Source organism: Erinaceus europaeus, chromosome 7 (assembly GCF_950295315.1).
Source record: "Erinaceus europaeus chromosome 7, mEriEur2.1, whole genome shotgun sequence".
In the NCBI taxonomy this organism is placed as follows: domain Eukaryota; kingdom Metazoa; phylum Chordata; class Mammalia; order Eulipotyphla; family Erinaceidae; genus Erinaceus; species Erinaceus europaeus.
Window position 1 is genome coordinate 111579684 of NC_080168.1, and position 18392 is coordinate 111598075.

Sequence of the window (18392 nt, forward strand, 5' to 3'; positions counted from 1 at the left end):
AAAAGTCTATAAATTTATTGCGTCCTAGCAAAGATCTGCAGCTTCCAGTATTCATTCACACAATGTGTAGATATGAACAATACAAAATATATTCTGAAAGTCAAACATCTGCAGTTCATAGTGCTTTCTCAAATTTGTTAAAAAAAAATACAATGCTTAGTTTCCTATATAGGATATACAAAGGCAAAAAAATATATATATATGTATATAGTAGAAATAAATCAGCCATAGTAATTTACAGCTTTTGTCTCTAACCCTCCCCCAATCATAATCTTTACCCTACACTTCAGTCTATTCTGAGATCAAAGGTTCTGTTTATTCTGAACCAGGCTGAGAAACATCCATTAAATTGCATTCTGCAAAACACCCACAGAGTGCCGGCTGGGAGGTCCCTGACAGAAGATGGTGTGGATTGATACTGCTCTGGGTAAAAGGGGAGACAGTCAAGTGATAATAAGCAGATGAATGTGAACGGGCAACCTGAAGGGCCAAGGAGCAAGTGCCTTAATAGTATCACTTCATTGGGCAGGCCCTGCCCTGCCCTGTCCTGCAATGTTTGGTCATTTAAAAAAAATTTTTTAAAAAGCAACTTAAAAAAAAAAAGTCAGAATCAATGCCTGTCAGTTACATTAATTTCTGCTGGCCAGAAGTCCAGAGGGAGGGACTTTCAGCAATAAGCTCCTGACTCAAGGAATGTTGGCTCCTACCTTCCTGTAGAAGACTCAGTGGTTCTCTGCTGAGGGGAAACAAAAGCACCAGTTGCTTCTGTTGTGGAGGCCAGAGATACTGGCTATGGGGTTTCCCTAGTGAGAAGGAAATAGGGCAAGTGAAAAGAACTGGATGTAAATTCACTCCTAGTCATGCCAACAAAGAGAGTCCAGGGCACACCAGCATTCCATCCCAGAGAATCATGAACAATGACCTACACGACTGTAGTCCTCAGCGTCAAGCTAGTTCACATCGAACAATTTACTAGAGAAGATGCCATTCCTTGAGATGCCCTAGCAAAATACTGCACACTTGTGTGAGTTCTCCTGTCCCTTTCCTTCCAAGATGCCTGTGTACATGATTACAGAGAGAAAACACCAGGTTTTGATTTCTGCCTTCCAGTGGGGATAAAGGTGGAAAATGGTTGGGGACGGGCGACTTTGACTTCAGCATCAACAGGACTGACCTGGGGAGAGTTCCTTGTCAATTGTTCCTGAGTGTTACATAAACAATGTTAGGTCTGCCCAGAAAGGGTCCAATGGAGTGAGCTGTTTTTTTTTTTTTTCTTTCTTTCTTTAAGAATATTAAGTTACTGTATTTTAGGTTAAACAACACAAACTTACCCAAAACCCTAATTTGGATAGATTTTATAAAAAATATATAGTAGAATCATAGCATCATCTATTTGTAGTCAAGGTAAAAAGACTTGTGAAAGGAATATAGGACTCTGCTATAGACCTGGATGTTGGCTTCACTTTGAAACACAAAAATAGTTTCTTCTTTTAAAAGTGCAATAGTATATTCATAATTGTAACTAATTTAGCATAAGAAAAGAAAATGACCTCAGGAACATACCCAGGTTTTAAGGTAGATTTCTAGGTAATGGGCCTGAAAGGCATTTTGATCTGAATTTGATTTATTTTTCTAACAATTTCAAATATAGTTTTTCATTTGTGTGTAGCTATATACAGGCACAAACACACATTCACACACAGCCATACACAAACACTTCACTTTCTATCAGATCAGGGTAATTCTTTATTGCAGGTCTCTTTTAGTTTTGGCTAACAGAAAACCTATCCCCAACCTAACAGATTACACACATCCACACAGCCATCTCCACACTTCCTCACAGTGAAAAAGCTCTCTGACAAGATACCAGAAAGTCAAGAGAGACAAGTTTTAATGGCTGGGCCTTGAGGACAACTCTGGTTGCACTAAGTCTCAGTGCCAAATGCACTAAGAGTTCCCTGCCGCTATAATTTTTGGATCAGTCTCTTGAGGAAATAGGTCATGGAGAAAGAAAAATGGTTTTCTCCTGATCTCTCCTATAAACCATAGTGGTAAGACAAGATTTCTTTTTGCTCAGGGTTAGCATTCCCATGATTGCGTGCTTCCTTCTTCCCTTAGGAGCCATCTGAGAGTTAAGGGAGAAGATCAAAGAACCACTGCCTTGCCACTAGTACCCACACTTACGTTCTACAGAGTGGAAACTCGGAGCAGATTGGCTGGTGCTCCTTAAGAACATAATAGGAAAGAAAACAACTGGGCATGTTCAAAATAGGAAACGTATTGCCTTCAGAATGTGAACTCAGAACTCAGAAGCCCACACACACGTCATAGCTTAAAGCTACCTTGGAAGACAGCTGTGTAAGTCTAGATATTTCACTAGCTCCTGAACCAGACTACTAAGAGTCATTTCTGCTTCTGAATATATAATTTTTCCTATTGAAAGCCCCTTTTAATTTGACCATCTTTTGACAGTTACATAAACTGATCCCAAATTATAACCTCCAAAGGGTCTCTTGCACAACTTAATAGAAATACTTCTGATTCCTGATGCTTAGAGCAGCTAATGAAGAGAGATTCCTTACACTCTCCAGCACCATCAGGGTGCCTGCGTCAGTAGTATTTTGAATACTCTCTCCACAACTATCTCGAACCACACCATACTTCAAGGCTTCTCCATTCTGCAGCTGGGACACCAGAGTTTAAAAAGATTAACAGAAGTGCCTCATCCAGGGATCACTCCCAAAAATAAAAGATAACGTGATGAGGTGAGAGAAGGGAAGACAATAAGGGTTGAGTCAGAAAAGGAGTCAGAAAAGGAGTGCAAGCAGCTGATCCCAAACAAAAGATAAAATTAAGAAAGGACAGACATTATGTGTGTGAATGTATGTGTGTGTGTGTGTGTGTGTGTGTGTATATATATATATATATATACTAAAAGCAGAGTGTATGAATGCTTAATCTGGTGGGAAGCCAAGAAAACATCTATAGAAAAGCTTGATGTGTTGCAACAAGGCTCAGCCATAGGAAAATAAGGCAATAATAATAATAAAAAAAAATGACCTAGGTATTTTGGTCACAGAATGGTGTCTTTCCTCCTCCCAGCCAACCCCTGTGAATGCATCTCTATATATCTTTTATATATATGTATATATATATACGTATATATATATATAATATAGAATCTGTTTTTTTGTTAAAAAGAATTTCAATGATCATATATATTTATCAAGGCATGATGGCTTTAGGAAAGGGGGGGATCCATCATGGGGGATCTGAGAGGAGAAATGCGCAGGAAGGGAGGTTGGGGTAAGAAGAAACTGGGGTCAAACAAATGTTTAGAGGGTGGCACCGGCAGAACTTTCTCTAATGCTTCCCATTTCAAGAAGGTATGGATGATCTAAGTGGGAGCCAGGACCCCGTCTCTTCTCTTGTGTCCCTCCCCAACTCTTCCCACCACCATGCATTTTAATGCCTCGTGGCTCTCTCCCCCCACATGTCTCTTGGACCCATGCTACTGTGCACCCCAGGGTTGATGGGTATGGCCCATTTGTCTCTGGCCCTGGGTGCCTGATCTCAGAAGCCATTGCCACTGATATTAATGGACTGCAGATCTGCAACCTGCATGACGTTGATGCCACTATTGGCAAGACGGGCAATGCCCTCAGGGCAGATGGCCTCCATGGCTACCATATTGGTGGTGATAAGGGCAGTAGGGGTGGCAGTGCCACTGCCTTCTGAACCTGCCCCACTGTCCAGGGGCAAAGTGCCAACACTCAGGGCTACACCTGGGCCTCCCTTCTTGTTCTGGTGGGTCTTGATATGCTTCGACAGGTGATCACTCCTCATGAAGCGCTTGGGACACTCAGGGCAGGCAAATTTCTTCTCACCTAAATAAAGGGAAAGAAAGAAGATAAGAAACTGCTCTAAGAAACCGGACACCTGGGGCCCTAGTCAGGGAGTCTTGGGATTCCCACACAGACATGATGGGCCTAGACCTTTTTTTTTTTAAAAGATATTTATTTATTTATTCCCTTTTGTTGCCCTTCTTGTTTTATTGTTGTAGTTATTATTGATGTTGTTGTTGGACAGGACAGAGAGAAATGGAGAGAGGAGAGGAAGACAGGGGGAGAGAAAGAGAGATACCTGCAGACCTGCTTCACGGCCTATGAAGCGACTCCCCTGCAGGTGGGGATCCAGGGGCTCAAACCGGGATCCTTATGCGGTCCTTGAGCTTTGCGCCACCTGCACTTAACCCGCTGCGCTACCATCTGACTCCTGGGGCTAGACTTTTAACAGATCCCTCTCTCCACTCCACTGTCACTGGTCATCTCCATCAGGAACAACATAATGGAGCCCTCTGTGGGCCCCTATAGGACCTGGCCCTCAATGTGGATCAACAATGCTAGGACTGTTTCCAGTATCCAAAGGGAGGTTGGGCAGCATACTCTAGCATTCAAGGAAGATGGGTCCTGAAATTAGTGCAGACTGGAATGTTCCTAGGCGTGACCACATAATGTGAGCTCAGACCTACAGGGATGCAGAGGTTACATAGGCTTCTGTGTTGAATATGGGCCACAGATCAAATCAATGGGGGTTACAGTTAACAATATTCATGGGAGCCGGGCGGTGGCAGCAGGTTAAGTGCACATGGCGGAAAGCGGCTGGATCGGCATCAGGATCCCAGTTCGAGCCCCTGGCTCCCCACCTGCAGGGGATTCGCATCAAAGGCAGTGAAGCAGGTCTGCAGGTGTCTTTCTCTCCCTCTCTCTTGATTTCTCTCTGTCCTAAGCAAGAACAATGACAGCAACAGCAATAATAACAATAAAAAACAAGGACAACAAAAGGGAAATATTAATATACTTTTCCCATATTTGGAAGCTACTCTTTTCCCTGATCCAGCTTTCTAGTCCTTTTTCCAACTATGACACCACCTCCCCAGACAATACCTTGGGTCCACCTGCATGTTAGCTGTCAGGCTCAGGCAAAAACTAGTAAAGCCATGGGCCCCTTGGAATATACCTAAAATAGACCTACTAGCTTTTTCCAAAAAGAGATCCCAAATCTTCATCTGCAATATTCTTGCCTTTAGGTTCATGATTAGTCAACAATTTGTTAAGATTTATATCTTAACTCTTTTTTAAAATTTTTTAAAAAATATTTATTTTATTTATTCCCTTTTGTTGCCCTTGTTGTTTTATTGTTGTAGTTATTATTGTTGTTGTCGTTGTTGGATAGGAGAGAGGAGGGGAAGACAGAGAGGAGGAGAGAAAGACACCTGCAGACCTGCTTCACCGCCTGTAAAGCGACTCTCCTGCAGGTGGGGAGCCGGGGTTCGAACCGGGATCCTTATGCCGGTCCTTGTGCTTTGTGCCACCTGCGCGCTTAACCTGCTGCGCTACAGCCCGACTCCCATCTTAACTATTTTTCAGCCATCAGGTTCCAGATGATACCATGATGACAACCTGACTTCCCTGGGCAGACGACCCACCATGTGTCCTGGAACCCCACCTCCCCAGAGCCCTGCCCCACTAGGGAAAGAGACAGACTGGGAGTATGGATTGACCTGCCAATGCCCATGTTCCATGGGGAAGCAATTACAGAAGCCAGACCTTCCACCTTCTGCACCCCATAATGATTCTGGGTCCATACTATCAGAGGGATAAAGAACAGGAAGGCTTTCTAGGGAGGGGGTGAGATACGGAGTTCTGGTGGTGGGAATTGTACCCCTCTTATCCTATGATCTTGTCAATATTTCCATTTTATAAATAAAAAATTGTGGTCCGGAAGGTGGTACAATGGATAAAGCATTAGACTCTCAAGCATGAGGTCCTGAGTTCAATCCCCAGCAGCACATGTACCAGAGTGATGTCTGGTTCTTTCTCTCTCCTATCTTGCTCATTAATAAATAAATAAATAAATAATCTTTAAAAAAAAAAAAGAAATAAAAATAAAAAAGAGAGAGAGAGATTGGACTAAGTAGGAATACCTCACCCAGTTCACTGTTTTCAAACCCCACTAGAGAGAATAAAGGCAGTCTCAGAGAAGATAAATCCCAAGACCTATTTTTCAGTATTGAAAAGTTGTGTAATGCTCAAGAGCAAATATTAAGCTAAGTAAAAGCATATTCCTCCAAAACAAGACTCTGGGGGAGGGGATGAGAGGGTGTAGATAAGACATTGAGTTCCTGATGCATGATAGTGGAAAAGGACTTGGGGGGAAGGGATTGCCAGTGTTCTGCAGATACTGACCATGAGATGAGAAACTGTATCCATGTATCCACAACTGTACTATAAAACACTACCCCCAACCCCACCCAAGAAAATGAACTGGCAAAGAAAAACACGGTGGCTCATAGTATGGTAGATAAAGCAGTGAGTTCTCAAGCAGGTGGTAATGAGTTTGAGCCCCAGCATCCCATACGCCACAGTGATGCTCTGGTTCTCTGTCTTTCCCTTTCTCATTAGTTAATCGGGAAGGAAGGAAGGAAGGGAGGAAGGGAAGAGGGAAATGGAATGGAAAAGTAAAGTAGTGAAGCTAAGAAATGGGCCAATAGGCCTCCTTTATTTTTTATTATTATTACTTTTTAAAAATGTTTTCCCCTTTTTTGCCCTTGTTGTTGTCGTTGTTACTGGATAGGACAGAGAAAAATCAAGAGAGGAAGGGAAGATAGGGGGAGAGAAAGACAAGGCACCTGCAGACCTGCTTCACCGCCTGTGAAGCGAGCCCCCTGCAGGTGGGGAGCTGGGGGCTCGAACCAGGATTTTTATGCTGGTCCTTGTGCTTCCCATCACGTGTGCTCAACCTGTTGTGCCACCTCCCGGCTCCTTATTATTATTTTACCAGAGCACTGCTCAGCTCTGGCTTATGGTGGTGTAGGGGACTGAACCTGGGACTCTGGAGCCTCAAGCATGAGTCTGTTTGCAGAACCATTATACTATCTACCCTCTGCCCAATAGGCCTCTTTCAAGTTACACCTGAAAACTACTTTTTGCTGTAGTTTGCCATCACGGTTATCACTGGGGTTCAGATGCCAGCACAAGTCTAGGCGGCCATACTGTCTGTTAGAGGGTAAGAGAGGGGGACAGGGGAGACACCACACAGTCACTTGTGAAGCTTCCCCTGGCTGGTGCTCATATCTCGTAGACAGAGGCTTAAACCCAGATCCTTGAGCACGGTTGGGTGTGCATTCGTGAGTAACTCCAATTTGGATTGGGATCTACACATTCAGTTTCATATGTAAGATGCTCAGAAGTTTTAACCCTTTCACGGGCACATTTGCTCTTTCCATTTTAATCTGCTAACATTTCTCTCTTCCTCAGACTCCACTCACCTGTGTGTGTGCGTTTGTGCCTCTGTAGCTCATCTGAGCGTGTGAAGCGTTTCCCACAGTATGACCAGGTACACATGAATGGTCTCTCGCCTGTATGCCAGCGCAAATGTGCCCGTAGATGTGAAGTCTTGCCATAGACTTTGCCACAGCCTTGGATATGGCAAATGTGCTGTTTCTTTTTGCCAGGATCTCCAGAGCCCCTGAAAATGAAATACAACTATTCACTATTCATTCCAGACACAGATGTTAAAGAACTCTTAAGTGTCCACACATTCATCTAATGCAGTAAAAACACTCACAAGCTGTTGTTTACAGATTTCGGAACCAGGGCTTCATGCAGATTCTATTTTTTTCCTTCTGATTTCAGACAGAGAGGGGAGGAAGCGAGCAGAGACTGAGCACTCCCACCAATCATGAAGCACCCCTGGTGTCACAAATGGTGCCTCCAGGCATAGTAAAGAGTGTGATCTACAGTTAGCTATTTTCTGGCCCTTGTTCTTTTATATTTAAAAAGGCCTTTCTAAAAAAAAGAAATTGCATATAGACAGAAATTGAGAGGGAAGGGGGAGGTAAAAAGGGAGAGAGGGGGAGTCCGGCAGTAGAGCAGTGGGTTAAGTGCATGTGGCGCAAAGCGCAAGGACCAAGGACCGGTCTGAGAATCCCAGTTCAAGCTCCCGCTCCCCACCTGCAGGGGAGTCGCTTCACATGCAAAGTAGGTCTGCAGGTGTCTATCTTTCTCTCCCCCTCTTTGTCTTCCCCTCCTCTCTCCATTTCTCTCTGTCCTATCCAACAATGACATTAGCAACAACAATAACTACAACAATAAAACAAGGGCAACAAAAGGGAATACATAAATAAATATTAAAAGTAAAAAAAAAAAAGTGAGAGAGACCCCTGCATCACTGCTAGTGAAGCTTCCCGCCTGAAGGTGGGGGCTAGGGGATTGAACCAGGGTCCTTGGGTCCTTTTCCATAGTAACATGTGAGCTTTATCAAATGTGCCACCAACTGGCCCCTAAAAAGGAATTCTTTTTATTTTTTGTTTGTTAGTTTATTATTGGATAGAAACAGTGGGAAATTGATAAGTTAAAGACTGGCCCGGGAGGTGGTATAGTGGATAAGGCACTGAACTCTCGAGCATAAGGTCCCCAGTTTAATCACCAGGAGCACATGGACCAGAATGATGTTTGGTTCTTTCTCCAACTATCTTCTTTATAAATAAGTAAATAAAATCCTAAAGGAGAGAGAGAACTACAGCACTACTTCACCACTTGTGAAGCTTTTCCCCTATAGGTGGGGATCAGGGGCTTAGACCTAGGTTTATTTATTTTTTTAACCAGAGCACTGTTCAGCTCTGGCTTATGGTGGTGTGGGGGGATTGAACCTGGGACTTTGGAGCCTCAGGCATGAGAGTCTGTTTGCATAACCATTATGCTACCTACCCTCCACCCAAACCTAGGTTTTTTTTTTTTTTTTTTTTTCCCCCTTTTGTTGCCCTTGTTGTAGCTTCGTTGTGGTTATTATTATTGCCCTTGTTGACGCAATTCGTTGTTGGATAGGACAGAGAGAAATGGAGAGAGGAGGGGAAGACAGAGAAGGGGAGAGAAAGATAGACACCCGCAGACCTGCTTCACCGCCTGTGAAGCGACTCCCCTGCAGGTGGGGAGCCGGGGGCTCGAACCGGGATTCTTACGCCGGTTCCTGCGCTTTGCGCCACACGTGCTTAACCCGCTGCGCCACCGCCCGACCCCCCAAACCTAGGTTCTTGTGCATGCACTTAAACAGGTGCTTCACCACCCCCCATCTTATATATGTCATCTTTATTTATTAGAGACGGCCAGGTTGTGGCACACCTGGTTAAGCACATGTTACAATGCACAAGGACCAGGGTTCAAGCCTCCTGTACCCACCTACAGGGGGAAAGCTTCACAAGTATTGAAGCAGTGCTACAGGTGTCTCTCTCCCTCTCTATCTCCCCCTTCCTCTCAATTTCTGTCTATCTCTACTCTATCCAATAAAAAAAATAATAATAATAATAGTAAAAAAAAAGGTATATATTTTTTAAAAAGCCAGATATCAAGAGAGTAGGGGAAATAGAGAGGGAGTGTCAGGAGCTGGCGCACTGGGTTTGAGCATACATAGCATGAAGCATTAAGAACCTGCACAAGGATCCCAGTTCAAGCCCCTGCTCCCCACCTGCAGGGAGATCTCTTCAGAAGCAGTGAAGCAGGTCTGCAGGTGTCTTTCCTTCTCTCTTCCTATCTCCCCCTCCTCTCTCAATTCCTCTCTATTTAAAAAAAAAAAAAGGAAAAAAATGGTGGTCCAGAGCATTGGATTTGTAGTGCAGGCATTGAGCCCCTGGAGGCAAAAAAAGAGAGAGACAGAGAGACACCTGCAGCATTCACTGCTTCACCACTCGCAAAGCTTTCCCCCTGTAGGCTGGGACTGGGGGCTTGAATGTGTCCTTGTACACTGTAATATGTGCTCTCACCCACGCTTACCACCCCCCCCACACCTTGTATTTTAAAGACAAATTGGGTCAACTCACCTTCCTTCACTGTCTTTACAATAGGGGCACGTGCATGCTTCCCTCCGGGTCCTTCGACCAGCTTGGGGCTGGGGGTCGGGGCTATTCTCTCCTTCCTCTCCGCCTGCTGTGTCGTCATGTAGTCCATCACCACCAGCCCCATGGAGGCCAAGCTGAGCTCCATGATCACCTGAAATTAAGGCAGTTAAAAATCAAGATGGAGAACAGAGAAGGACATCACAGCTCTAGTTAATGCAGTGACACTTACATTAAATGGCAACATTTCTTCAAGTCTTTAATGCCATATTCACTGATATGGTCCATACCAAAAATCTTAAGAATTTTCACAAAGTACAGGCTCGAACCAGGATCCTTAACGCAGGTCCTTATACTTTGCGCCATGTGCGCTTAACCCGCTGTGCTACTGCCTGACTCCCAGAAAAAGAAGTTTTATCTTAAAATGTAGCACTTGGTGGACAGGAGGATGGCACAATGCTTATGCAAAAGACCTACTTAGTCTTAGGTTCAATCTCTGACACCATAGCCTGAACGGTGCTCTGGTAAAATAAAACATAAAGAAATAATAATATCAAAATAAATGAATTACAGAATTTCCTGAAGAGATATTGAGTATGCAGAAAGATCATGTCTGAGGCACCAAAGTTCCCTGGTTCAATTCCCCCAGCACCAGAAGTCAGGTTTTTAATTTTTTAAAAAAGGTTATTTTTTATGTCCTTTCATGATGAAAATAACTAACAAACCAGAGGCACACTTAAATGACAGGTTTGCCCAGCCCTCAGTGGTTGGTTTCAGTACAATTTCTGAAACAGCTATAGTTTTTACACTTTTTCATTTTCTTCTAAATGAAGAAGTGTGCCCTAATCTTGAACTCTCAAGGAAGACCTTACTGTTATGAGTCAGTCAAGCCTATTCTTCTCTTAAAAGACATTTGGGCATCAGTAAAATAAGATCAAAAAGGAATATGATTGGGAGTCGGGTGGTAGCGAAGCAGGTTAAGCACATGTGGCGCAAAGCACAAGGACCAGCGTAAGGATCCTGGTTCGAACCCCCGCTCCCCACCTGCAGGGGGTTCGCTTCACAGGCGGTGAAGCAGGTCTGCAGGTGTCTCTCTTTTTCTCCCTGTCTTTCCCTCCTCTCTCCGTTTCTCTCTGTCCTATCTAACAACAACGACATCAGTAACAACAACAATAAAAACCAATGGCAAAAAAAGGGAAAGGAATATGATTGTGTTACTGTTGCTGGGTTTACAGTGTTAGTGATTACTTTTTTCTTGGAGGCGGGGTGGAGGAAGAAAAAAAGAGGCTCCAACCAGGATTCTTACACCCATCCTTGTGCTTTGCGCCATGTGCACTTAACCCACTGCACTACCCCTAGTCCCCTCTTCAGTAATTTTCAAGACTGTTTCCCAGATAGAAAAAAAGTCACTGTAGGACTTTCTCCTTCCCTTTCCATCTGCTCTCTAAAAATAAGAGGACCCAGGATTGTCTTTGTTTGCTTTAGTTTTTTTTTTCATTAGAGAGCCCTGCATTCTTTAAATTCAGTAAGTTCTGCGGACAGGAAGTACAAGGTTTGCATGTAGGAGCCCCAGTTTACCCCACAGTCCTGCATGTGCCTGAGCAGTGTGCCTAGCCTTTCTCAGCCCCCCCTTACACTAATAAACACAGGTGGGCGAGGGGGAGCCATAGGGGATCAAGTCTTGGGCTCTCATGCTTGAATTCCTGAATATGAACTCTGGTAGCAAATGTACTACAGTAATGTCTTTTTTTCTCTCTCTCTCTCCCTCTCTCTTTCTTTTTGCCTCTAGGGTTATCGCTGGGGCTCATTGCCTGCATTATGAATCCACTGCTGCTGGCAGCCATTTAAAAAAATTTTTTTTTTCTATTTTATTTGATAAGGAAGAGAGAAGAAAGGGAAAGGAAAGGAAAGGAAAGGAAAGGAAAGGAAAGGAAAGGAAAGGAAAGGAAAGGAAAGGAAAGGAAAAAGAGGCAACTCTCCTTCAGTACAGAGTAGTTAGCACAGTGACTGCCAAGGATTTTACCAATAGGTGTCACTATAATTACTAAGGTACACCAACCTAGCCAGACAAGGCTTAAGGAAAATAAGGGGTGTCTGTGTAGGGGATTGCAAGTATACAAAGGAACCATTCAAGGAAGTATAACACAGATGTCTTTTCACTATTTCTAGCTTTGATGATATAAAATATCTTAAAAATTACTTTTAATACAATTTTCTTACACACACACACACATATATATAACTAATTTATTATTGGATAGAGACAGAGAGAAACTGAGAGGGGAGGGGGAGATAGTGAAAGAAACTGAGAGATCTTTTTTTCACCACTTGTGAAAATTTCCCCCTGCAGGGGAAATATTGAGGATCAGGGGTTAGAATTCGGTCCTTGGTAATATATGTGCTTAACCGGGTGTGCCACTAGCCTGCCCTCAATAAATAGATCTTAAAATAGAATAAAATAAACCAGGAGGGGGAGATAGCATAATGCTCATGCAAAAAAAAAAAAAAAAAGACTTCCATGTCTGAGGCTCTAAAGTCCCAGGTTCAATCTCTAGTACCATAACAACAACAATTAGTATTAATGAGAGAGAGAGTACAAACCAGAGTACTAACTGCGCTGATACATGTGATGTTGGGAATCAAACCAAAAATGGCACATGCCTTACTAGGCATGAGACCAAGGTTCAAATCCCAGCACCACATGAAGGACCGTGGCACCTCATCAACAATGTGATGATCCGAACATGGCCCCTTTCGGAGAAAGCATCACGGAGCCAGGGCGGATATGTTTGTATTATGATGGTCAAGGACCAGGGCGCAAGTTCCTGGTCCCCACCTGCAGGGGGGAACATACATAGTACAATGTGCAACAATCCGACCAAGGATCCCAGTTCAAGCCCCTGCTTACCTGTGTGTGGGGGGTCACTTCACAATTGGTGAAGCAGGCCTGCAGGTATATCTTTCCCTCTCCTCTTTTTCTTATTCCCTTTTTGTTGCCCTTGTTTATCCGTCGTTGTTATTGCTGTCAATGTTGTTGGGTAGGACAGAAAGAAATCAAGAGAGCAAGGGAGACAGATAGGGCAAGAGAAAGATAGACACCTGCAGACCTGGGGAGCCAGGGGCTCGAACCAGGATCCTTACGCTTTGTGCCACATGTGCTTAACCCACTGCTCCCCCCTCTCCTCTATTTTCCCCTCCCCCCCTCTGTCCTAGGGAAGGGAAGGGAAGGGAAGGAAAGGGAAGGGAAAGAAAATGGCCTCCAGGAGCAGTGGATTCGTAGTATAGGCAAATTTCTCAATTTCTCTCCATCTCTATCCAATAAGTAAAAATAGTACAAAATAAAAATAAAAAAACAACAATCCCCCAATAAAGGAATTAAAAAAGAAAGAAAAAGATAAGTGATATGCAGGTACAATTCCCAGCACCACCAAAACCACAGCTGAGCAGTACTTAGGTGGATTAAATAAACAAATGATAAGGGGTTGTGGTGGCCAACTCTGTCGGGAGAGGGCACATGTAGGAAGACTCAGGCTCAAGCCCCAGGTCCAGCACACAGTGGGGAGGCTTTACTGAGACAGTGATCCATGTATCTTTCACTTTATCTGTTTTAATTAAACAAAGAAGGGGGGTATGGACATGGCAGAACAGCTATGCAAGAAACTTGTGTCTGGAGCTCCACAGCAGCCCTGGGTCAATCCACAGCTCCCCACCAGCACCACCAAAATCCTGAGCAGAACAGTACTCAATAAAAAACAGTTTAAAGGGAGTTGGGCGGTAGCACAGCGGCTTAAGCACATGTGGCGCAAAGCACAAGGACTGGTTAAGGATCCTGGTTTGAGCCCCCGGCTCCCCACCTACAGGGGAGTCACTTCACAGGCCGTGAAGCAGGTCTGCAGGTGTCTTTCTCTCCCGTCTTCCCCTCCTCTCTCCATTTCTCTCTGTCCTATCCAACGACATCAATAACAACAATAACTACAATAAGACAACAAGGGTTAACAAAAGGTAGTAAATATTTAAAAAAAAAAAGTTTAAAAAGGAAGAATAAAGGGGGGGGGGTTGCCTTGGGGAGACATCATAATGGTTATGCAAAAGAACTTTCATGCCTGAGACACCAAGGTCCCAGCTTTCACCACCAGAAGCCAGAGTTGAGCAGTGCTCTGGTAAAAACAAAAGACCCATTCACTCAGAGTTGTTAAAATATATCCCCAACAATAGAAATGATTTTTCTTCTAATTAGAAATGGGAGAGGGGGAGGCACTGAACCGGGAACTTCCAAAATCACATGGAAAACAACAAAAGGGGGGCAGGGAAGATAAACTTTCTTATAAAATGCCTAAAGCATATCAGAAGAAAAATAACAAAAGACCGGGCAAGGAAAGGGTTGTATTTTGTATTTTCCAAGTTGTAAAGAGGACATAATTCCGTGGCAGAGGGCATGCCTCTCCCCTAAAACAACATAGTAAGATCAAGTGGGAACCTGATGTTCTTATTTTGGTCCCATGCAGGATTTCACTGCATTAGTAAATCTTTTTTTTTTTTTTTTCTTTTAACCAGAGCATAGATCAGCTCTGGCTTAGAAAGGTGGGGGGGATTGAACCTGGGACTTCAGAGCTTCAGGCATGAGTCCCTTTTCTTTTCTTTTTTTTCTTTTCCCTTTTGTTGCCCTTGCTGTTTTTTATTGTTATTGATATCGTTGTTATCAGATAGATATTAGATATATTTTTATTTCTCTTTCATTTTGCTCCTTCCTACCTGTATTAATTTGAAAAAATTATTTATCTCACCAGAAATAAAAGAGGGGTCCAGAGGGGCCTGACATATGAAGTGCTGGGGACTCAAACACAAATTCCTCATGTGTGCAAGCCCAGCCCTCTACTGCTTCCTGGTCCACAGAGTTTATTTCTTTTGTCCATGTTACTCCATGCTAACGGTTAACTAGAGTAATCTAGGAGATGGTGCAGGGGCTATGGGGCTGGACTCTCAAATCACGAGGTTGAGTCTGATCCCCACCATCACATGTACCAGAGTGATACTGTTGGCTTTTTGTTTTTTTCCTGTATCTGTCATATAAATAAACGAATATACAAATCTTAAAATAAGTATAATTTACAACCAAATAAAAGATAACTCATAAAACTGATCTATGGCAAGACACTAATGCTAAGGGATATTCAATTTTACACATTTCTAGATGTCCCTAGACAAGTGGGTCACACAGAAATTATTCTTTCAGTCACTGAAATTTTTTTCACATTAGAGTCTGTCAAAATGAGGGTACTGGAGATGAGGTTTCTAGCCCTAGCAACCTTCTGTTTCATTACTATTACCACAGGGAATCCATTTTAATTCCCCTTTGCAAAGAGTTGCAAATTCTCTGCCATCGAAAATGGTGAATTCAGTGAAGAATATGTTGAATAATTTGAAATGATCTATCTCAGCAGCACTTAACCTTGTTTAGATTTTCAGCAAACATTTACTTTCCTGTGGAAACTATTTTTAAAAGATTATATACATATGTATTTTTAATTTTTTAAATTTATTTTCCCTTTTGTTGCCTTTGTTTTTTATTGTTGTTGTAGTTATTATAGTTGTTGCTATTGATGTCGTCGTTGTTGGATAGAACAGAGAGAAATGGAGAGAGGAGGGGAAGACAGAGAGAGGGAGAGAAAGACAGACACCTGCAGACCTGCTTCACCACCTGTGAAGCGACTCCCCTGCAGGTGGGGAGCCGGGGGCTCAAACCAGGATCCTTACGCTGGTCCTTGTGCTTCATGCCACATGCGCTTAACCCGCTGCGCCACCGCCCGACTCCCTGTATTTTTAACTATTTCCTTCCTTCCTTCTTTCCTTCCTTCCTTCCTTCCTCTCTCTCTTTCTTTCTGCCTCTAGAGTTGTTGCTGGGGCTTGGTGCCTGTACTACAAATCCACTGCTCCCGTGGCCCCCCCCCCGCCCCCGCCCCCGCCCATTTGTTTTAACAGGACAGAGAGAGATTGAGAAGGATGGGGAGGGTAGAGAGGGCAAGAAAAAGACAACTAGCAGACCTGCTTCAACGCATTTGAGGCGATCCCCCTGCAGGTGGGGAGCTGGGGGCTCGAACCGGGATCCTTGCACAGGTCCTTGTGCTTCGTACTGTGTGCATTTAACTCGGTGTGCCACCTCCTGGGCCCATTATATATTTATTTAATGAGAGATACAGAGAGAAATACCAGCACACTGCTCAGCTATGGCTTATGGTGGGACTGAAGATTGAACCTAGAGCTACAGAGCCTCAAGCATAAGTCTTTATTTATTTATTTTTTTAAGATCTTATTTATTAATGAGAAAGATAGAGGAGAGAGAGAAATACCCAGACATCACTATGCTACATGTGCTGGGGATACTGAACTCAGGACCTCATGCTTGAGAGTCCAACGCTTTATCCACTGCGCCACTTGCCAAACCACAAGCATAAGTCTTTTACATGACCACTATGCTATCTTCAGTGTCTGAAAACCGTTTAAAAAACATTTCAGACATGAACAATTTTTTTTAATTGCCACCAGAGTTATTACTGGAGCTTGGAGCCAGCATTATAAATCCACCACTCCCAGTCATTTCCCCCTTTCTATTCTATTCTATTTGATAGGACAGAAATTGAGAGTAGAGAGTTAAAAGAGAAAAGTTCCTGCTTCACCACTCATGAAGCTTTTAAGATGAGCCTTGAAACCCAGGCTCCCCCCCTCATCCTATGATTTTGTTAATGTCTCCTTTCTTAAATAAATTTTAAAAAAGAAAGAAAGGAAAGAAACCCAGGCTCTTGTGCATGGTAATGTGTGTGCTCAGTCTGCTGAGTCCCCACCTAGCCCCAAAAGTCAAGTCTTTAGGGGCTGGGTTACAGCACATCCGCATTCAAGCCACAGGTCCCCACCTGCAAGGGGGGGGAGGGGAGCTTCAGGAGTGATGAAGTGGTGCTGCAGGTGTCTGTCTGTCTCCCCTTTTCCTCTCAATTTGTCTCCAAGATAAAATAGTCTTTGTCTTAATCTAAGAATTTTTATTTTATTTTTAGGGTATGAGGGAGATAGCATAATGGTTATGTAGAGATTCTTTTTTTTTTTAATTAGAATTTATTTATTTATGAGAAAGATGGGAGGAAAGAAAGAAAGAACCAGACATCACTCTGGTACACGTGCTGCCCGGGATTGAACTCAGGACCTCATGCTTGAGAGTCCGATGCTTTATCCACTGCGCCGTCTCCCAGACCACATGTAGAGATTCTAATCCCGGTTCATTCCCTTGTCACCATAAGACAGAGCTGAGCCGTGCTCTGGTTAAAAAAGTGGGGAGGGGCTGGGTGGCGGCGCACCTGGTTGAGTGCACATATTACAACACACAAGGACCCAGGTTCAATCCTGTCCCCATCTGCAGGAGAAAGGCTTTGCGAGTGGTGAAGCAGGACTGCTGGTATCTCTCTGTCCCTCTCATTCTCTATCTCCCCCACCCCGCCCCCGATTTCTGACTTTTTTTAAATTTTTTTTTTTATTATTAATTTTATTTTTGAGAGAGATGCAGAGAGAGAGAGAGAGAGAGAGAAACACCAGAGCACTGCTCAGCTCAGGCTTATGGTGGTGCAGGGGATTGAACCTGGGACTTAGGAGCCTCAGGCTTGAGAGTCTGTTTGCATAACCATTATGCTGTCTCCCCCCGCCCTCTGACTTTTTTTAAATAGGCATTTTATTCTTTATTTTTTTATTTTTACCAGAGCACTGCTCAGCTCTGGTTATGGTGGTACGGGGATTGAACCTGGGACTTTGGAGCCTCAGGCATGAGAGTCTCTTTACATAACCATTATGTTATCTACCCCCCTTTCTGTTTCTATCCAACAAATAAAAATAATTAAAAAAGAAAAAAAAAAAAAGGAACCGGAGGCTCGAACTGGGATCCTTGAGTGGGTCCTTGCGCTTCATCCGGTGCACTACTACTTAGCCCCAAAGAATTTTCATTTCTAGTGGTCTGGGAAGTGGCACAGTGATAAAGCTTTGGACTCTCAAGCATAATGTCCCGAGTTCGATCCCCAGCAGCACATGTGCCAGAGTGATGTCTGGTTCTTTCTCTATCCATCTATCCTCATAAATAAAGAATTTACATTTCTACTTCAGTAAAATTTGTTGAAGTTAGAACCAGGCAGTGGTGCGCCTGGCTAAGCATACATGTTACCATGCATAAGGACCCAGGTTCAAATCTCCTGCAGGCAGCAGTAGGCCACAGTGATAATCCTGGTAGAATTGGGGGGGGGGATCTTAAATTCACTTATTTTGTACATAAACACAGACTGCCAAGGAGATTCATAGTAAATTAGGCACATCCAAACCTGTCAAACAAGTAATATCATTCAGTTTCCAAAACACTGAAATAAAAGTACAAATTCAGCTGACAGCCTAGATCTGCAACTCTGGAACAATAAAATCTATTTATAGAAATATTTCCTTCTGAATTCTCCAATGAAACAATTTTTAAAAAATT

General features: G+C 43.4%; 1 protein-coding gene across 2 annotated transcripts in view; it reads right to left on the reverse strand.

Moving 5' to 3' along the window:
* The window catches only part of SP1 (Sp1 transcription factor), a 33150-nt gene continuing 14758 nt past the window's right edge, over positions 1-18392 (reverse strand). For both annotated transcript variants that reach the window (XM_007518180.3, XM_007518179.2), the window contains exons 4-6: positions 9878-10046; positions 7331-7530; positions 1-3887 (exon numbers count right to left, since the gene is read on the reverse strand). In XM_007518180.3, the coding sequence (XP_007518242.2) occupies positions 3574-3887; positions 7331-7530; positions 9878-10046 (683 nt within the window). In that variant the 3' untranslated portion in view covers positions 1-3573. The remainder of the gene's footprint in view (positions 3888-7330; positions 7531-9877; positions 10047-18392) is intronic.